At 44.2% G+C, this 22042-nt stretch overlaps 1 protein-coding gene across 2 annotated transcripts in view; it reads left to right on the plus strand.

The window, feature by feature from the left end:
- Positions 1–20506, plus strand: part of PLA2G15 (phospholipase A2 group XV) — a 46670-nt gene extending 26164 nt beyond the window's left edge. The window contains exons 1-6 of one of the 2 annotated variants that reach the window (XM_038740767.1): positions 58–137; positions 2703–2859; positions 8500–8618; positions 12198–12296; positions 13597–13821; positions 18203–20506. In XM_038740767.1, coding sequence (XP_038596695.1) covers positions 104–137; positions 2703–2859; positions 8500–8618; positions 12198–12296; positions 13597–13821; positions 18203–18714 — 1146 coding nt within the window. In that variant the 5' untranslated portion in view covers positions 58–103 and the 3' untranslated portion in view covers positions 18715–20506. Of the gene's footprint in view, positions 1–57; positions 138–2702; positions 2860–8499; positions 8619–12197; positions 12297–13596; positions 13822–18202 lie in introns of those variants that run through there. The other variant, XM_038740766.1, reaches the window with a different exon arrangement.
- Positions 20507–22042: the final 1536 nt, after the last annotated feature.

Here is a 22042-nt window from a genome sequence, read left to right on the forward strand (position 1 = left end):
CTTTCTGCCACAGAAGGAAAACTTGCAAACTGAGTCAAAGAACTCTGTTCCACAGTTGGTCTCTTGGTCCTCATTTTACTCAAATGCTATCTGAACATGGGGAATGCCAGAAGTTGACCTCCTGGTAAAATGGCAAGGTAACTCTTTTCACCACCTCCTTACTCAAGGTACAGATGGGCAATGGCAACAAATATGCTGACACTAGATGGAGAAGATTCCTTTCTGCTTTGGATTCCTAATTGCCAGACGACCTGGGTTCTGATCCCAGCTCTACCACTTGCTTGCTGTGTGATCTTGGAAAAGTCACTTCACTTCTCTGGGCCTCATTTTCTCCATATGTAAAATAGTGATTCAATACTTGTTCTCCCTCCTGCTTAGTCTCTGTCGCACATGGGGCTTACAGTCTGTATCTGACGTGATTATCTACCCCTGTGCTTAGTACAGAGCTTGACACAGAGAAAGTGCTTAACATACCATGATTTTCATCATCATGAGATTGAGGTGGGATAATGAGCTAAAGGTCCATCTCTGGCCCAGGTAAGAGTGGCTCCAGATGATCTTGTGCATTTAAAATGAAAAAAAAAACTTATTGTATGCTTGTCAACCTGTTTGTTGTCTTCAATACCTTGTTTACATTTCTGTCTCAATTGGTACTGTTCTTTGTGTTTTACTACCCCTCCCATCAATCGGTGGTATTTGTCAAGCACTTACTGTGTGTAGATCACTGTACCAAGCATTTGGAGGAGTACAAATAACAGTTGGTAGATATGTTCCCTGCCCCTTCCACCCCAAGTCTCCTTCATGTCCCTCCACTGGCTTGAAGTGAGGATGAGGGAGGGCTTCAGGGAAGTAGTGATTCTCTGCCATTAGCCATCTGACTAATGGGGACTTGTGTGACACCCCCTACCCCCATCACACAAAAACCCTTCTCCATTCAACTCCTCTCCCTTTCTCTCCTTTTTATAATATACAACCAGCTTTCCAATACTTTGTACAGATTGGTTAGGGGCACAGCAGGATCTGTTGCTGAGAGGACGTGAAAGGAAACACAGAGGTTTTTCTGTTCATGTTCACGGGTCACACCTGACTTCCCAGTGGGTTCTGTACAGCAGATGTGAATGTCTCATTCAACAACAGCATACAGGACATTGGGCATGACCAGACTTGCCAAGACAGATTGGAAGAAAGTGACTCAGATGAAAAGTCTACTTGTGGCAAAACCATACTGCACTGACAGCATCCCGTGCTACCCCAGGACCTCAGAACCTTCCATCATGTGAAGAAATGGCATTTGTCCCACTTAATTGTGGAAATCATCACAGCAGAGCCATGAAAGGAAGGCAAAGTACCTGATCCTCATGGCGTACCCGCTGAAATCCAGAAGGATGGAGGGCACATCATACTTGAACATGTACACAAGCCCCTTCTTCTCTCTCAGTAGGTTTGGGCTCTGAAAATTTCTTAATAAACCTGACTGCCCTGAAAAGTTTACTAAGATTGAGACTACCTTTCAAGACAGAATGGCTAACTGCAGTGGAGCCAGAGCTGTCCGGCTCCCTTCCCCATTGCCATCATAAACCAAACATGCCAACTGGGGACTGGATACCACAGCTCTGATGTTCCATCCCCACTTTTAACAAGAAAATACAGCGGACTCACCTGGGCTTCTTTCCCATGGTGATCTCTAGTTTCTCCATCCATCAAGCAATTTTCCTTCTTTCTTTTTATTCCTAATCCAGAGTCCTGAGGGAGAGGTGCCCTTCACACCCTGGGCATCAGAAGACTGGTTCTGTACCATCTAGATCATTTGAGCCTTCAGGCTCAGCAAATCTTGGTTTTCCGGAGTCTGCTGTTTCCAGTGAGCTCTAGAAAAATGGCTGGCTGAGTACATTGTGTTCTGTTTGAAAGGGTGGGATTGACCCTTTGAGGGACTGTCTCAGCTCATCCTGAAGTAGGATGAGCAGCTGCTGCAGTGGTCCTGAGCAACATCCCCATGGGGGTGTCTAGAACAGCCTTGTAGTCTACTCCACCTTCCTCCAACAGCCAGTACTATTTGGATGTAGCTTCTAGCCGAGGCCTGCCTTGCTAGCTCTGTTCTTCAGCGCCTTTTTCAGTAACCTTGATCCCACCTCTGGTTTGGGGACCAGCTGCAAAATCTACTACCCTTAACCCCCTTTGGAGAAACAAGGTTACTTATAACTGGAGTTCTCCAAAGGTGAGTGGCGCTCACACTTCACGCTGTACTCTCTTCAGCTGTGTCGGGAAACTCGAAGTGGAAGGACCCAATCTCCCTAAGACCATGGGAGGGGCCAAGCATGACCACTTTGTCTGGTAAAGCTGCCTCTGCTCCAAGAAGGTAGCCCTTTCAAACACCTCAGTGATGAGTCTTGAAGGGAACCGGGGGCAGCTACCAGAGTTAACCACCTTATGGGTCTACACCCCTACTGAGGTTTCAGTGGGTGACCCTTGTTTTCAGGCAGTAACGTTCCAGGTTGTATCTGCATCTCTCTTGATGGGGCGTCCACAGATTTGGATATGATCAAGATGAAGCTCAGCATCGGGAAAGCTTAACTGCTTAGGAGCTTTGAGGGTACAGATTCCTTTGGGGAATGTATCTCTAAATCAGGAACTGCTCTTCAGTGAAGAGGGTGTGCAGGGTTTCTTGTGTCTCACTGTTTGCTCTGTCTCTGGAATCCTTGCAGTGCCCGGGGACTTGGGGAACCAGCTGGAGGCCAAGTTGGACAAACCCACAGTGGTACACTATCTCTGCTCCAAGAAGACAGACAGTTACTTCACCCTCTGGTTGAATCTGGAGTTACTTCTCCCTATCATTATTGATTGCTGGATTGATAATATCAGGTAAGGGCCTCTGACCTCTTGAGAAGAAAATGCTAACGAGTGCTTTGGCATTGTAGCTTCCATTTGGGAGACCTGGGATTTCAGGAATTTCCCCAGAATACTCTTTAACTGTGATTCCAGAGATCTTCAGTTCTCACCCTTGCATGTGAGAATAAACAAGATGGTTCCAGACTTTAGTTGACCCTTTGTTCTGTTTTTTTTTTTTTTTTTTTGGGGGGGGGGTGTTTCTTGCCTTTACAAGTTAGCCTTGCCTGAGCCCATTGTAATAAAACATTTACTTGTAATACTCGGAGTAACGCAAGATGTCTTTCGTGAACTTTATCTTCACCATTCTCAACACCTTCTTGGGAGATGGGATTATTTGGGCATGGTGCAAGCAGTCTTTGTATAAGGCTACTCTGACTAGACAAATCCACTAGGTCCAGCCATTGGTTGGGAGGGTGTGGAAAGTGAAGGTTTTTTGTTCTTGTTTTGTTTTTATTATTATTATTTTTTTTATTCATTGACATATTCTTTAAATTCTGGGATAATCACATACTACATTGATACAGCTCCATCACAGCGGCACTAGAAACTTGATATCTTTACTGAATCTCTACTCTCTGAGCACCCCCGAACTTGAACCTTGGAGAGGTTTGTGCATATGACTGCACTTACACCTCCTTTACCTGCTAGTGATTGCCAACCTGAAAATGGAAAAGATGGTGGATGATTTTCTATTTATCTTAGTTTTGATTGTGGGGGCCTTAAAGAGCTATTAAATGCTGTAAGAAGTCAGTTTGGGGTTTTTCAATGTGTGGTTGTAATAATGACTTTTTAGTTCCCACCTTGAACTTTATGGATAGTTCCATCAGTAGGGTCCCACCCCTTACTAGTTGAGTATAGTATGTAGAGCATTCCAGACAAATTGAAAAGCAACAGTCCCCAGCACCCGTCTTCATATTTCCCTCTCTTTTCCCAAAGACCTCTAATTTAGGCCCTATTGACCAAGAAACAATTACTGCCTCTAGCCTCTCTAATCTAATCCAGTTATTCATGCATCATTTTGAACCTAGCCTTTCAGGTCTCGGTAGCATATAATGGTTCCCTGATTCCACTCTAGTCAAATTTAAAACTCTGTCATGGGTGTCATGGGATGGGTTTCATAGTCTTCCACCCAGAAACCCCTCAATCCTTGCTTTACTTTTTCTGCCCTCTTCTCCTACCCTAAGCTCTCCAGCCAACCAAACCTCCTTACCATCCCCTGCGCATGACTTTTTTTTTTTTTTTTGCGGTTGTGTCATTACACTTAGACCATACGCAAAGTCATTCCATCAGTGGCTACAGGATGCCAACAAAATACTATGTGGTGGTTTCCCTCATTGACATCCATCCTAATGTTTGAAGATGTTATGCAAGTCATCTTTAACTTGCTCATTCATCCTCAAAGTTATCTAAACCCCTCTTGAACCTGCTGATAATTTTCTGCCTGGACAACTTTCTCTGTAAACAATCCCATTTTTTTTTTTTTTTACCACCAGCTGGGTGAATAAGTGTTTCCTGTTGTTTGTTTTGAAGCTACCACCTTCAGTGGGTATACCTTTGTCATGGGGCTGTGGGATTGGGTGACAATTCCATGTTTTGCGCCACCCCCCAGCCCCCCATCCCGAGTCCACATACGTTTCACTCATGCCCATCACAGTCTGTTTGAACTACCCTACTCTCTTCTGTCTATCCTCGTAAGAAAATGTTTCCATTCCCCAACTATCTAGTTGCCCTTCTGTATCCTCTCTAGTTCTGTTTTGTTCCTTCTAATAAGTGGATACCAGAACTGCACCCAGTAGTCCAGGAATAACCATACTATAGTTTTATGTAATGGCAAAACTGTTCCTCCTGTTTTGTATCCCCATCCTGTTAATGCCCAGCAGTTGGTTATCACCTTCCAATTTGGAATGCCCTTCTCTGTTTCCCTTCCCTCCTTCACAACTACTTAAAACCTTTCCATCTCCATGAATCAGTCCTTCGTGGTTTCAATCCAACCTACCAACTTTCCTGAAACCCTTCAGCGTTTGTGTGTATCTCTGCAGGTATGTATTTGTGACCTATAAATTTATTTGTCCATCACACATGTCTTTAGCTTTGTTACAGCAGATAGCTCTGTGTGCTTTTGCAAGGACAAAGGACTGTTCTGGGGTCTGTTGGAACTGTAGACTGTTGGCTAACTATTCTTCTCAGGTCAGTTAAAATTTGATTACAGGGAGTCCTCAGACTTTTGACACAATTGGTTCCTGAAAGCCATGTCTTAAGTCAGAACCAGTCTTCTCCTAGAACAATACTAAACATGAGGGATTGGTTCCTAAATAATTGTGGTATTTAAACACTTACTATGTGCCACGCATTGTACTAAGCGCTGGAGTAAATACAAAGTATTCAGGTTGGACACAGCCCCTGCCCCGAACAGAGTTTTTTGTTGTTGTTTGTTTTTTAATGCCATTTGTTAAGCTCTTACTATTAGGCACTGTCTTAAGTGTTGGGGTAGACACAAGCCTATCAGATTGAACACAGTCCCTGTCCCACATGGGGCTCACAGTCTTAATCCCAATTTTACAGATGAGATAACTGAGGCACAGATAAGTGGCTTGCCATAGGTCACACAGCAAGCAAGTGGCAGAGCTGGGATTAGAACCCAGGTGTTTCTATCTCCCAGACTTGTGCTCTTTCCACTGGGCCACACTGCTTCTAAGTAAACCAAAATTACTCAGAACTAGAGATTGATTAGTATAGCTAACAATAATGTATTTCTATTGCCAGAAGTTACTCAACTTTTAAAAAAATGTAATTGAAAGTAAGATGGATATATTGACCCTTTCTGGTGATTGGGTAACCCATCTCACAACTGAGGGTAGTTTTTGTAAAACTGAAACAGTGTAAATTTTAAGAATTTATCTTAAAAACTTTTTAAGATGTTTTTAAGCCAAAGACTTTCTGTACTTTCTTTTCCTTGGGTTTGGAGGTTTCAGGTTTGTGGGAGTTTTTTTGTTTGTTTGTTGGTTTGTTTTCCCATGGGGAGGTGGGGTTGTGTCTACTGCTTAAAGCTCCCTAAGCTCTCCTCCTTGTTTCAGAAAAATGGTCCAGTAAAGCTGGTATTCTTTAGATAGTGGCTTATTGTTCCCAGAAATGTCCTTGGTGATTTGAAGCCATGCTAGCAGGGTTGCTGACTGTCCGTGAAAATGAGCTCAAATTGGCCATGGTTGTGTTAAAGCTCTAAAATGAGGATGTCCATAAATAGAGGCAGCCATCTCATTTGGGAGCATCATGACCGCCACTTCATTTCAAGTGGTGGGTGCCTGAATGGAGCCACATTTATGAATGGTGCCCTCCTCTAAATGGTTAACTCAGTTCTTCTCCCTACCCCACCCCCAACCTCAGTACATTCATTTCTCATTCCCTGTGATGCATGTCCAAGCACCTACAAGGGACTTCTCCAAGTGGCCTCTGAAAATACATATCCTCCACCACAACCCCAAATGCTTCAGAACCAAAACCCTGTTCATTCACAGGCAGGTGTCTGTGTGCTTAGGGCATTTGAGAGACAGCACACACCATAGAATTCAGCTTGGGCTATGAGCACTGCATTTAGGGAGAAATGTGTGTGTGTGTGTGTGTATATATATATATATATATATATATATATATATATATATATATATATGTATGTATGTATATATATATATATATGTATACACATATATATATATTTCCCTCTCCTTTCTTCCTCTTTGGGTCTCACACTAATTTCTCAGTTCAAAGCATCTCACTTCTTCTGAATAGCTTTTCCTGCATGTTCTCTCATATGCCCACTTGAGTTTTGATTTCTCCTTGCTGGGGAAGGTGCTGTTTGCATGTATTTTTCTCCTTCCTTTCCCTTCCTCTCCTCCTCCTGTATTTTTTTGTGTGTTTGTGTGTGTATGTTCATGCACACATGCTGTCAGCTTTCCATTGGTGTCTACTCCAGCCACTTTGCCCAGCCCCTGCCTCCACTGCTACTATATTAGCAGAAAAGGCAACTAGGTCAAAGTTTTCAGGAACTCCTCCTCCAGCAGCCATGTCCTCTGGCTTGGGCATTCTCCTGTGGCCTTTCCAGCAGGGTTTGTTGGCTGCTGAGAATTTTTTTTTTCCTTTTCATTGTATGAATAAGAATGGCTGCCAATTTTTTTTTTTTATTGATACATCAAAAGTGTCAGAGAGCAAGCGTTAAGGGGTGGCAGCTGTTCGCATGGGAGCAGCTGGCTGAACACAGTCTATAAAAATCATTCTCAGCAGTTGGCAACCCTGCATACTGGACGCTTGGGTAGAACTGAACTGTAGCATTTACTTGTAATTTCAGATTTCTTGTTTATAACCAGATCTCTGTCTCCTCAAACTATTTAAGGGGCTTTGCTTTTTCTACTGGATATAAATATCCTTCCTGATTTGTGGGAGCCTTAAGACTCTCAGAAGGCTAAGTCCAAGGGAAAACAAAATGATGCACACTTAATTCTGCTTTTTGGTCTGCAGTCACTTTTGCCTGAGAAGCCCACAGAGGCCTCTCCCAAATTAATGACTAAACTAATGTTACTTTGTGTCTATGTCTAGCATCATTTTGGCAATTTCATCAGCACCATAAACCCTTTCTAAGCACCTACAGTGCCTACAGAGCTGCGTTTTATTCTCTCATTAGGGAACGGTCACACTTGTATGTACAAGGCATTTTATTATTTCTGCCTTTCCCTAAGCACTTTTAATCTGTTCTGGTAACTTGGTTATTGTTCAAGAGGATGAAACTGGTGGTGAGACCAGGAAGCCGAACTGACTGACTGGGATTGCACAAATCACTGTTGTCTTCTCATTTTGGCATGCCAATTACAGTAATTGTAATGCCACCCCTGTGAGGACTTAATAACAGAAAAAAAGTTGAAATAACATTATATCTGCCTTCTGAGTGCTTTGTAGTATGGTATACTAAAGTGTGGGCCTGGGAGTCACTAGACTTGGGTTCTTATTCCACCACTTTCACTGGCCTGCTGTATGACCTTAAGTAATTCAATCACCCACTCTGGGCTTCAGTTTCCTCATCTCTAAAATGGGGAACCTAATATCTGCCTCTACCTATCTCACTTTCTCTCACAGGGATGTTATGAAAACAGTGAAAGTGCTTTGGAAAAATAAAAGCCCTATACATAGTCAAGGTGTTTATTATTTATTTGTTGATCCCATATTACTTGGATCGAACTACTAAAAGAAGCAGTGTGGCTCAATGAAAAGAGCCCGGACTTGGGAGTCAGAGGTCATGGGTTCTCATCCCAGCTCCACCACTTGTCAGCTGTGTGACTTTGGGCAAGTCACTTAACTTCTCTGTGTCTGTTACCTCATCTGTAAATGGGGATTAAAACTGTGAGCCCCACGTGGGACAACCTGATCACCTTATATCCCTCCCCAGTGCTTAGAACAGTGCTTGGCATATAGTAAGTGCTTAACAAATACCATCATTATTATTATTATTTAAAGCGGTATTATCTTCAAATACCAAGGACAAGGCTTTCTAGTGGTACTGTAAGTTTGTTCGAGTGATCAAAATACTGGTTTTTTTGTTTTGTTTTTTGTTCCCCACCCACCCACCAGGCTGATCTACAACAAAACCACCAGGGCCACCCAGTTTCCAGATGGTGTAGATGTTAAAGTTCCAGGCTTCGGACAAACATTTTCTTTGGAATTTCTTGATCCCAGTAAAAGAAGTGTTGGTATGTAGCATTTTTAACAATATGTCTACTTCTTTGAGTTTCTTGGTATGATAGGACTCTAAAATCTGGTCAAAAATAACACAGCATACTGTTCTCACTGAACTCTTCAGCCTCCCCATAAGGTGAGTGGGAAGATGGAGATGAGAGAAAGAGCATGCAAAAGGCTGAAAAGAGTAAGTCTTAATGGCAGTAAAACTTTCCAAAGATCTCTGAGAGCACATGCATTCTAGGTAGCATCCTTCATGACAAAGCATATTCTTTGGTGAGCATCTGTAGTAATTGAAAATGCATTCTACGGAATTCCTTCCTTCCTGGAAAATGGGAACCTCAGGTCGGAAGCTCAGAATGATCAACTCGCTTGGCTGGAGGAGAGTCATTTAAAAATGCAGGCCACCCTCATGTCTGCTAGTACTTAGGAGTGCAGCATTGGTTTTGGAGTTTTAAAACTTGTCATGAAGTACTGTAGAGCTGGAAGGGGCACCTCTTAAGCCCAGCAAATGAAAGAGGCTGTCATCTTGAGGAAGCAGTGCCTCCTTAGGAAAAGTTGGTTGATGTTTTCTAATGTTATGTGACCTTGTATCCTCCCGATCCTTAAGGTCTCTTGGCGATTTGCAGATGATTCCTGATGAGGCTAAATTGAGCCTCTTTCCTGCATAAGGGTCAGCGGTGGTTTGGGTGCCATTCAAATGGTCTCATTGATTTGCACTTAGGAGCCGATTACTCGGTCACCCAAAAGCTTTTCTGAGAAATGGTGAATTGAGAGAGTACTTGTGGCAAGTGAAGCTTGAGAGACATTTCAGAGTGGAAATACGATTCAAGGCCATTTCCTGAAGATGAAACCCTGCGTGCCAAGTACAAGGCCAGTGGGTCTGGATAGAGAGGTGGAACCTTTTCTACTATAAGCTCTTGTGCCCAAATTAGATACAAATATGAATCGCATAGAGATAATACCCTCCCTGTGTATCTTTGCCTTTGCTGCAACTTCTTAAAAGAATAGCGACTGCTAACTGTTTTTATTGTCTTGTTCTGTTCCTGTTCTCTTGTTCTGTTCTTGCTCTTCTCTTGACAGCTAGGAATTGGCATCAAGATGGTCTAGTTTTAACAAACTGGGCCCAAACAATAGCTTGGATGTGCTCTCCTAAGCCAGTAATAATCGCCAAATAATAATAATTTCCCATTTGGTGCAAAAAATCTGTTTGGGGCCTTCACTTCCAGTACTTAACTGGAATGGTAGTAATTGCTTTTCCCACCTCTTTGGCTCTGTGTTGGCATCAGTGTTGTGATACCAGACTGAAGTGACTGGCAGCCTTTTTGTGATTGGGTCCTTTCTGTCATGAGCAACAGGAACAGGAGATTTGTCAGGAACAAATCTCACCAAACTGGGACTAGAGTCTTCAGAGTTTGTACAGAAGTCTAAGGGGAGGCATATGAAATCTTGCTGCTTTTGTCTTCTCCTGCCCCCAACTCTGTTTCATTTTTAGAAGAGTAGCATGGCCTTGTGTGGAAAAAGCACAGGCCTGGGATTCAAAAGACCTGAGTTCTAATCTTGGTTCTACCACTGGACTGTTTGGTGTCCTTGGGCAAGTCACTTCACTTCTGTCTGCCTCAGTTACCTTAACTGCAAAATGGCAATTCAATTCCTCATCTCCCTCCCCCTTAGACTGAGTGCCCCTTATGGGTAAGGACTGTGCTGGACCTAATTAACTTGATTCTGTCCCAGTGCTTGACACATAGTAAGTGCTTAAATATTATTATTATTAATGTCCTCTTTCATTCATTCAGTTGTATTTATTGAGTGCTTACTGTATGCAGAGCACTGTACTAAGTGCTTGGAAAGTACAATTCAGTAATAGAGACGATCCCTGCCCACACTGGGTTTACAGTCTAGAAGTGGGGAGACAGACATCAAAACAAGTAAACAGGCATCAATATAAATAAATAGAATTATAGATATATGCATATCTTATACACATCAGCTTTCCTTATGTGACTATCACCAGCCCCACCCCTTATTCTTAGATTGTGAGCCCCTTGCAGGCCAGGTGCCATATCTTATATATCTTATGCATATACTGCTTTCCCAGTGCTTTGTTCAAGTTACGTGCTTAATAAATACTACTACTACTATTAAATGAGCTAAGGCAAAAACAACAGTTTGGTAGAATTCGTATTTTACACTGCTGCTCATTTCCCATGCCTGTTGTATGGGTATTTTGAATTAAGTGAGACTTGTAGTTTGCTGTTTTTGGAAATGACCTCCATTAATCTCACCTTAATGATGCCTTAAGAGATTATTTGACTAGATCACTAAAACTTATTGGCATTTAATGACAGCCAAAACCATTTCAGTGTTGGCTGTGCAACAACTCCTAATAGGTGCCAGCCAGACAAGTGTGGTGTGGTGATTTTTCTTTGATCGTCAACTGAGAATCACATGTAACTGAATCTCAGCTATTAAAAAAACAGGAGGCTATAGTTGAGCCCATATTCAAGATTATCAGGAGAATTTGTTCAGGGTTCTAAGGCTTGTCTCCTTACCCCTTCATTACCAGAGTGATTTTTGCAGGGTAGTTGATTAAAATCCATTCCCCAGAGCAGATTTATTTTTTACATTTCATTTCAAATGCTTTTGCATTTTAATACATAATTTGTGTCCTGTCAAGGTTTGTTTTGAATTAAAATCTCTCATCCTTGAATTATGAAAGAGGAATGCTGTCTAGGTAAAGTGAATGCATGAATGAAGAGCACGATGCTCTCAGGACAGGACTTAATTTGCATTAGGAGAGGGGCCAGGGTGCTGAAAACCAGCATCTCTGCCGGTGACTGTAAAATCTCCTTGCAGCTCAGACTTGAGAGTCAAGTTGGGGAGGGATTGGAAAGCAGATCTTCTGTTCAGTTCCCTCTGCCACACTGCCTCATCACTCTGATCTCAACTGTTGACCCAATCAATGCTCTTTCCCCACTGTCTCCGGGTCTCACACCACAGTTCATCCAAAAAATGGTGCTGGGCCTCCAGGATCTGAGTCTGAGTCCCGGCACAAACTGAACTTAGTGGAGGAGGTATTTGTATAACATTTTGGCACCTAACTAGCCTAGTGAAATAAACATTTGAGTTGGGAGGCCTGAATAATGAATGGCTACCTAGCTTTGCTTTAATCCTTTAGCTTCATATCTGAACTATTACAACATTCTGTGCTAATGTAGGGAGTCATGGGGTCCTTTTTGGCCCATATGTATTCTTGAGTTTAGCCCACTTAAAGGTCCCCAGTGGGTGGAATTGATTTTTTTTTAAGGCTCTAAATGGCACAGCTGGAAGACTAGGCCCCTCTCCCTCTCCCTCTCCCTCTCCCTCTCCCTCTCCCTCTCCCTCTCCCTCTCCCCCTCCCCCCCCCCCCGCCCCCCTCCCCCTCCCCCTCCCCCTCCCCCTCCCCCTCCCCCTCCCCCTCCCCCTCCCCCTCCCCCTCCCCCTCCCCCCTCCCCCTCCCCCTCCCCCATTTTTCAGAAGATCCTTTGTAAGGCTAAAACTCTGTTTTGCAGGGGCTGCTGCAGTCATTAATGCATTCATTTCTTTGTCCACAGGCATGTACTTTTTTAATCTGGTGGAGAGCCTTGCAGATTGGGGCTACAGGAGAAATGGAGATGTCAGGGGAGCCCCATATGATTGGCGGAGAGCACCAAGTAAGCCATACTCTACCCTTCAAGGTGGTGTCGGTCTTCATTTTGCTGGAAAACAATATGCCCTTAGCCTGGACCTCCATAATCATCCAAGCCACAGGCCTCCATTTCCCTCCCAGTTCAGCAGGGTTTCTCCAACCATTTAAGGAAGGGCAAGGCTGAAAATCATGCCTCTCCTCCCCCGCCTGCCCTTTGAAACAGTAAATTTTAACTTCCTTGGTCAGAAAGAGATGGAAGCAAAGAACATTGTGCAGACATTTCTCTTCCCCTTCCCCCTCCCCCAACCCAAATTTGTAGATTGCCTTTAACTGCTGGATTGGTTGTGGAAGCATATGGGAAGTGGGGACCATTCTCTATAGTAGATGGTTTTGAAACAAGCTAAGTCTAAACCCTGAAGTGCATCCCCAAGTGTGACCATTGCATGAAGTGAAAGTAGACTCAAACCTTGAGTAAATTGCACTTTGGAGTAACTTTAGGGACCAATCCCCAAAGCAATTGGACAACTATATCCACTTGGATTATATAGGGTATGTGGAAGACCACACTCAGGGACTTTGAGATTTCACATTCAGGATGATTTGGATGCCAATAAAAGATGTTTATACTCCCATTAGCAAAAAGTCAATGCCTCTCCAAATTGTGCCCTGGCAACCTTCTGCCTGTCCTGCTAGAAAAGGGAAGAGTTTGTTTTAAAGAGAGATTTTTGAAGTCTGGTCTAATAGATGTAGGTCGGTGTCCTTGTAGTACTGAAAGTGAACGTTCAACTTGAACTATAGAAGGACATCTAATGCTCGGCAAACAGACCAAGAGGTTGGTTGAGGAAGAATCCTCTTCCATTCTAATATTGTCTAGGGTTGACCCAGTGGATATGTGATTAATGGATTTTTGTCTTTCTCCTTTTGGGTTTTCTATATTTGAAAGCTCTTTTGGTGTACCAGACTAGAAGGACAAAAAGGCTACAGTAAGCCTGTAGACTAGTAGTCCAAACCTAAGGCAGGCTAAATTGTCAACCAGATCTTCTGAAACTCTGCCAGTCAGAAGATGAATTAGGTCAGTTGGCTCTCACCAAAGCCTGAATTGTAAGTGAGCCAGAGCTTGCCATCAGATTTTTCCCTTCAGCTGCCCGGTTGTCCTTGGGCCTTATCTGCTAACCTCCTCTCTTTCAGAGGGACCACTTTCTTGTGGAAAGAGCCAGACTTTTGGGAAAGTTGGGGGTGAGGGGAGGCGATTAACTTTTGCTTGAGTTTGAAAACAGCCACTTGAACAGCTTTGTCTAAAAGGCATATGTTGTTTGCCATTCCAGATGAGAATGGCGAGTATTTTGAAGCACTCCAGAAGATGATTGAAATGATGTACGAACAGTATGGGGGGCCTGTGGTTTTGATTGCCCACAGTATGGGTAACATGTACACCCTGTACTTCCTCAACCAGCAATCTCAGGACTGGAAAGACAAGTACATCCATTCCTTTGTGGCATTAGGTGCCCCCTGGGGGGGCGTGGCAAAGACCCTCCGAGTTTTGGCTTCAGGTAAGCTGTCCTGAGGGGAGGGTTTCTTTCTGAATTACACCACTTACATACATAGCCGTATGTATTTATATTAATGTCTGTCTCCCCCTCTAGACTGTAAGCTCCTTGTGGTCAGGGAACGTGTCTACCAACTGTATCGTACTCTCCCAAGTGCTTAGTCCAGTGCTCTGCACACAGGAAGCTCTCAAATACCATCGGTGGATTCAGACTAGCTTTAAATGATGGGTTGTTCAGCCTAGTTTAGTTCTCAAAGCGAAGGAGCACAAGTTTTAAGTTGAGACTGTTACTAGTAATTTATCCGTTCCTTCCCTCTGAGAGCCAGTGTCATCACTTTTCTCATTAATGGTTCTTCTGGACATAGATTTCTCTTACTTCACTAGGGCACTTTATTACTCTCCTTCCCACTAAGCCCCACATTCCCAAACCTGGATTTTTCGTGCTACTGAATTCTTAGTTTGCCATCGTGCTTTAGAAACTTCTTGGAACCCATCCAGTTTCCTTCACAGTGAGTGGTCTGCCCTGGAGAGAACCTTCAGCCTATAATGGATTCTTCATAATGACTGGATCCACCCTTTCCTGTCCTCCCACATAAGTGTGGTATAAGCTCTGGTCACATTGGGACTAGACCATTGTATCTGCCTCCTCACTGTCTTCCCTTCCTCTACCCTCTCCAATTCGTAGCACCACTGCTGGGTGGGTCACCTCTCTCCACTGGCTTCCCATAACTCTGCATCAAGCAGAAACTCCTCCCAATTGGTACCAAGGCTCTCCTATAACCCCCACCACCTTGCATCTCTGCTCTCTTCAACCTGCTTCTTCCCACCCTGCTCTCTTCATTCCTTCTAACTGTACCTTTCTCATCCCTTCTGCCTCTGTCAGTCAGTGGTATTTGAGCGCTTACTGTTTGCAGAACACTGTACTAAGAGCTTGGGAGAGTACAGTACAACAGAATTAGCAGACACCATTCCCTGTCCATAACGAGCTCACAGTCCCCTCTCTCATGCTGTTTCTCTGGCCTGGAAACCCCCCCCCCCCCCCCACTCCCAAATCTGAAAGCTCACCTCCTCCAATGTGCCTTCCCTGACCAATTTCCAGCATCCTAAGTCATAAAAACCCATCAGCCATCTCTAGCACCTATGTACATACTTATTCTCTACCTCAGCAGTTGTGTGTGTGTGTGTGTGCGTGTGCGTGCGCGCTTATGTGCATGCACTTAATGCAGTTATTCATTTGGATTACTTTATACTTTCCTTTGTCTCCCCCATTAGAGTGTGAGCTCCTTGTGGCAGGGGACTGTGTCACTTGTTTGTTTTTGTACTTTACAAGCAGAGAAGCAGTGTGGCTCAGTGGAAAGAGCCCGGGCTTTGGAGTCAGAGGTCATGGGTTCAAATCCCGGCTCTGCCAATTGCCAGCTGTGTGACTTTGGGCAAGTCACTTAACTTCTCTGTACCTCAGTTACCTCATCTGTAAAATGGGGTTTAAGACTGTGAGCCCCCTGTGGGACAACTTGATCACCTTGTAACCTCCCCAATGCTTAGAACAGTGCTTTGCACATAGTAAGCGCTTACTAAATGCTATCATTATTATTTACAAGCAGGCAGTATAGTGCATTATACCTAATGAAAACTCAAATACTTCCACACACTTGGAGGCAGGAGAAATAGGTTTACCTTAGTACTTTCTAGGAAAGATTTAGCTGTAGGGTTTCCCTTTATAGTTTGGCCCCTGGTGCCACTCATTACAAACACAGTTCTAGCTTGGTTTTAGTAGGTGAGAGATAGAGGTGGGGGGGGGGGGGGGGGGGGGGGGGCGGTGGAGACAACCAATTAACCCCAAATGTGAAAAAGAAAAAGTTTGTCATAAAAAAATCTTTTGGATGTTTTATCAATTACAACAAATCATCCTCTGCCCACTGCTCCTGTTTATTACTAATGATTCTAATGAGTCCTGATTTTCATGATCACTTATGGTATCATCACCGGCAATGGCATTTCAGCTCCTACTGAGAGTTGAGCCCAGACTAGGTGCCTGGGAGAGTACAGTGTAAACCGGACAGGATTACTGCCCTCCAGGAATTTACAATCGAATGGAGTGGATAGGAAGACCAAAGCTGTTAAATGAGTGAGAACAGGAGGAAAAACAAGGACATAACTAAATAGTCCAAATGTATCAGGAAGAAATAACTAAATAAATGAATATTCATTCAGTCAATCGTATTTATTGAACGCTTACTGTGTGCAGAGCACTGTACTAACTGCTTGGGAAGTACAAGTTGGCAACGTATAGAGATGGTCCTTACCCATCAACAGGCTCACAGTCTAGAAGGGGGAGACAGACAACAAAACAAGTAAACAGGTGTCAATATCCTCTCACCACTGAGGTACGTATAAGTGATGAGGGTGGTATTGGGTTGAAGTGCCTGGGATTTTGTAAATTTTAATAAGGAAAGACTTCTCAGTGGAGGTGGAGGCCATTAGGAGGCTTTGAATAAGGGGAGAACTATGGTCTGGTGGATTTTTTTGTTGTTGTTGGAAAGGGAGGGAGATGGGGTCTGAGACAAGAGAATCAAGAGTGAGATGCAGTTAGATGAGCTGATATGGAGGGTGGAAATTCTTGTTACCTTGTGATGTGGAGATAGCTAAATAGCAAAGCCCCTTTTCAAATTTATCATGTGAACAATTTTTTCACATTCCACCCCCCCCCCCCACCTCACCCACATTTCCCTTTCCAGGCAAATGTAAGAGAAGCAGAATGGCCTAATGGATGGAGCACAGGCCTGGGAGTCAGAAGGTCCTGTGTTCTAATCCTGACTCCTCCATTTATCTGTTGTGTGACCTTGGGCAAAACACTTCACTTTTCTATGCCTCTGTTGCCCCATCTGTAAAATGGGGATTAATACTGTGAGCCCCATGTGGGACATGGACTGCATCCTACCTGATTAGCTTATATCTTCCCCAGCACTTAATACCTTGCCTGGTGCATAGTAAGCACTTAACAAATATCATTTAAAAATAGTGGCTGGCGTGGGAAAATGAGGAAGGGAGGTGTGACAACTCTTCCCCTATTGTAATAGAAAACAGAGGTTGGAGCAGGAAAAGAGCCTGGGGCTGAACTTTCTGTCTGATGCTGAACTAGTTTGCCACACTGTCTTTGCCCTAGTTGGTTTTGGTTAATGAGGTCACATTGCTGTAAGATTTGTGGGCTAACCTTCCCATAAAATTCCAAACACTAATTCACCATGGCATGCAGACACCCGTGAATCAATAGCGACACCTAGCGGTTTTCTAACTGCCAGCTTTCCTTACCTCAGGGAACTGTTATGGGAGGCGAATGCAGGATGCCTAGACTGTACTTGCTTCTGACTTTCTGTATTGGCTTCTTTCATCGCATCTTCTACTTTTGATTAGGCTGAGCCTTATATTAAGTGTGTCTAGGGCAGTGCTGACTGACTTTCTGATGTACCATCCTCCTGTGTCTTCCCGCTTCAGTCTATACTTCACTCTGCTGCCTGGATTATCTTTGTACAGAAGCACTCTGGGCATGTCACTCCCCTCTTCCAAAATCTCCAGTGGTTACCTATCAACCTTCGAATCAAGCAAAAACTCCTCACTCTCGGCTTCAGAGCTCTCCATCACCTCGCCCCTTCCTACCTCACTTTCCTTCTCTCCTTCTACAGCCCAGCCCACATGCTCCACTCCTGTGCCGCTAACCTCCTCACTGTGCCTCGTTCTCGCCTGTCCCGCCATTGACCCCTAGCCCACATTCTACCTCTGCCCTGGAATGCCCTCCCTCCACACATCCACCAAACTAGCTCTCTTCCTCCCTTCAAAGCCCTACTGAGAACTCACCTGCTCCAGGAGGCCTTCCCAGACTGAGCCCCCCGCGTTTTCCTCTCCTCCTCCTCCCCTCCCCGTCACCCACCCCTCTACCCTCCCCCCTCCACCTCCCCACAGCACTTGTGTATATTTGTACATATGAATTACTCTATTTTATTAATGATGTGTACATAGCTATAATTCTATTTTGATGGTATTGACACCTGTCTACTTGTTTTGTTGTCTGTCTCCCCTTTCTAGACTGTGAGCCTGTTGTTGGGTAGGGACCGTCTCTATATGTTGCCGATTTGTACTTCCCAAGCGCTTAGTACAGTGCTGTGCACACAGTAAGCACTCAATAAATACGATTGAATGAATGAATCCTGCAAACCCACTAACTTTCTCCCTGCACATCCACTTCAGCCTCAGACTAAGTGGCAGGAAGCTGGGTGAGGCAACCGTGTTGTGTGGGAGGGAAGGGGTACCGCTGACCAATCAGGAAGCTATTTCGGGTTGTCTCTTGTGTGTCGTTTCTCAGTAACCAAAGGGCCTCTTCAACCTTGCAGGAGACAACAACCGGATTCCTGTCATCAGTACGCTGAAGATCCGAGAGCAGCAGAGGTCTGCAGTTTCTACCAACTGGTTGCTCCCGTATAATTACACCTGGTCTTCAGATAAAGTGTTTGTGAGCACCCCCACAGCCAATTACACCCTCCGGGATTACGAGAAGTTCTATAAGGATATTAACTTTACGGATGGCTGGTACATGAGACAAGACACAGAACCCTTGGTCTATCCGATGACCCCTCCTGGGGTGCGGCTTCACTGCCTATACGGCACTGGAGTCCAAACACCGGACTCATTCTTCTATGAGAGCTTCCCTGATCGAGACCCCAAGATCTTCTACAGCAATGGCGACGGAACTGTGAACCTGCAGAGTTCGTTGTACTGCCACAAATGGGTAGGCCAACAGAAGCAGGAGGTGACGCTGTTAGAGCTGCAAGGTAATGAGCATATTGAAATGCTCTCAAACATCACCACCATTTCCTATTTGAAAAAGGTTCTCTTTGGTTCGTGACCACGCGTTCTGGTAGCCAACTCCATCACCCCGGATGCCTTCCCTTTTAACAAGGGGGAAACACTACTTCGATGCCGTGAAATTTATTTTCCTTTTTACACTTTTGGAACCTCTTCGTCTTTCTCCCCGTGCCACCTTATGAACTATGAACTAATGGTTAGTGATCACCTGTCTCTTTGGATTTGATATCTGTAATCCCATCCTGACCCCCCTGATTCCTTGTCACGTGTTTTCTGGGGCGCCCAGTGAACTATTCAGTGTTTCAACACTATAGTTGATGAATTTGCTCACCATTCTGCCCAAAAGAAGTGAATTCTCTCACAGAGGAAAGAACCAGTGGTCTGACTCACTTCTGCAATGATAAAAGTGTAGACAGTATCAGGGAGCTGAGAGGAAAGTATGGTTTGTCCAAAGCTCTGTTTTCCCTGTCTGCTTCTGTGGGGTGTTTTATGAATTTAAAAGCCACAAAAGCAAATAGAAAACCTCGGAAGTTGGGGAAAGAATACTTTCATTTGGTTCTAAAGTATATTTTATTTTCACACTGCCACATATTAAGCTAACTGGCTTCTGGGGAAGAAAAGATCAAAGTTAAGTTCTTGATTGTCTTCAGTCTTTTGCGGAAGCGAGACCATGGAGCAACTGCACTCCTTAGTTCTTGATCAAACTGCTGCTCAGTCATGGGGCTTGAGGGTCTCAGGCTGCTCCTTCCTGAACAAGAAGGAAAGTACAGCCCTAATTCAACGGGCCTACTTGATTCCATGAAAAAGGATGCCGTCAGGATTAGGTAATGTTTGGATTGCCATATGTGTTTGCTAAACTGTTCAGGCACCAAAGTAACCACAGATCTTAAAGATACCAGTTTGAGAGGTGCATGCGTAGGTGGTCATGGCAGTAAGGCTGCTGTTACCTCTGTCAGTAAATCAGGAGTTTTTTCTTTCACTAGGATATTTAGGTTTTTTTAAAGACCTGTAAAGATGCAGGCTCAGTTCTGTGACTAAGGTCCATGAGACATTTTAATTTTACACCTGGAATGATGGGGCAGGATACAAGCAGGTTAAATGCAGCATTTGCTGACTTGGTTTTTTTAAGTCCCAGTGGGGCTACCCTTAGAGAGACTAACTTCTCTTCCTCCTCTGCCCATCAAAGGCAGGCCATTGATCCTTAGCAAGGACAGGGCCCACAAGCCTCGACTCAAGTAGCCCATTGCTCTCGCCACTGTTCCTTCATCTGCTGTGTCTGACTGAAAGATTGACACCCCCCCACCACCAAACTCCCCGCTCCCCACTCCATTAACCCTGTAATCTGTGCAAGGGCACAGATGTGGCCACACAGGCATCCCAGGTTGCTGTGCCAAGATCCTTGAGGGGCTCCCTTGCAGGAGCCCACCCCTCCCCTACTCTTTTTAAGTACATAAACAGTTTTTTGAGGGGGTTGTTAAATGAACCAGATCAACATTATTGCTATTTCCAAATGTTTAAATCAAGGCTGGGCACTACTGTGGTGACCAAAGACATTAACCTTTCTCAAAAGCAGAGCCCCCAAAGAATGTTTAAGTAGAAAGAACACTGCCTTATTTTCCCTCACCTCACTACAATAGCCAAATTTCAGCATGATCCATTGTTCAGTTGTCTTCAGCCTCCTCCCAGTACCCACAGGTTTATCTGTCTCTCTTGAAGCTTTTTATTCTTCCAGCTTCTCTGGCCTTCCTTTAAGGTTATATGTAAATATCTGTTCCTGCTTTTACTTGTGCTGTATATTTGCCCATGTTGGTGCGCACGCATGTGTGTGTGTCTTGCCCCCCCCCCCCCCCCCCCCCCCCCCCCCCCCCCCCCCCCCCCCCCCCCCAATTAGAGGTACCATATCTCACATGTGGCAGAAAATTAGACAGGAGCCTATGCTCACCTTTTGGATTCTCAGTAGTGTATTAGATGCACCTAAATTTTGTGTGCCTTTTTCTTTCAAGGCATTTTCCACAGTTAAATATATAGCTTTATGAATGAGAGAAGCAGGGATAGGGAGGATTTTTAACCTTCATTTGTGTTTGGAAGACTTTCAGGTGGATTTTTTTGTTGTTGTTGTTAAATCTAGGCTAATTCCCAACCCCTGGTGCTATTCAGATTGGGGATCAAGGGAAAAGCATTGTTGGCTATTGACTTCTTATTTTTTTCCTTTAAGATGTCTGGAAGTGGAGCCATAGCTGGTTAGATCCTAAGACTGATGGGAGGTGGCTGGCCTGTAGTCCTGCTCCAGGCACCTCTCCTCTGTGGTATTTGGGAAATGCAGCATCTTTGTGCTCATCTGAACCAGCTCTCTCTGGTTTACTTCTTATTTACTTCAATAAATGTATTTGAGTGCCTACTGTGTGCACAGCACTGTATTAAGCGCTTGGGAGAGTACAGTAGAGATAAAACTGTCTTATTCTGGTGGGTTTTTAAAAAGATAAATAAACCTGGTTTAATTGTCCTTAATATCTGTTCATTCTTATAATTTTAAAAGTAGTATAATGAATATCTAATTTAAAATCTTTTTCCGAAAAAAAAAATGTCTGAGTCCAATGCCTGGTGACAAATGAAATTTCCAACCCACAACCACCTTGTAGGGCAGAAAAGCCACAAGAAGTGACCACCAGCACTTCGAGGCTTGAATAGTATCTAGAAACGCTTTACTCCTAGCCGACAACAGGCCCACACCCCTTCTTGGGAGTTGGGTAGGAATGAAAAGTGAATCACGAGGCTTTATAAAGCTATAGTAGGCAGTCGGGAGTCCTGGTGATGTCAGACTCAACTTGTCATCATAATCTCCTACCATGGGAGAAGTACCAGCCTCAAGGATTTTCAAATCAATTGGTATGTGCATCTTTGGAAGTATCGTCTATCACATTCTGTCTTTTATTTCCTAAGTTAAGACTGAAAGTGAACCTGAACTGTTGGGCTGTGCCTGCAGTTGGCATGGCAGGCCTCCTATTCCAAGGTGACCAACTCCCACTAAGCCGCTCTGCTTACCAGAATTGTTAAAGTAGCTGGTGTGGTTTTTAGCTTGAGGCCCGTAGGTACTAATGATGTTCTATTATGAAACGCAGAATATAGAGGTTGTTCCCCCTAAGCACACAGAAATGTGGGGGCCTCCAAGAGGAGGGTGCAGTAGCACAAAACCTTAGACTTTCAGCAGTTTTTTTGCATGCCAACCCTTTGCCCCAGGGCAGGGCCTAACCAAGACTGGATCTGCTTCAACACTCAGCTCCACTCATATGTGAACTGTCATCTCAGACTTCCAGCATTCCTTATCCAGTACCCTCTTGAATTCATGGATTGATTTTTTTTTTTTTTTT

This window comes from Tachyglossus aculeatus, chromosome X1 (assembly GCF_015852505.1).
Source record: "Tachyglossus aculeatus isolate mTacAcu1 chromosome X1, mTacAcu1.pri, whole genome shotgun sequence".
Lineage (NCBI taxonomy): Eukaryota > Metazoa > Chordata > Mammalia > Monotremata > Tachyglossidae > Tachyglossus > Tachyglossus aculeatus.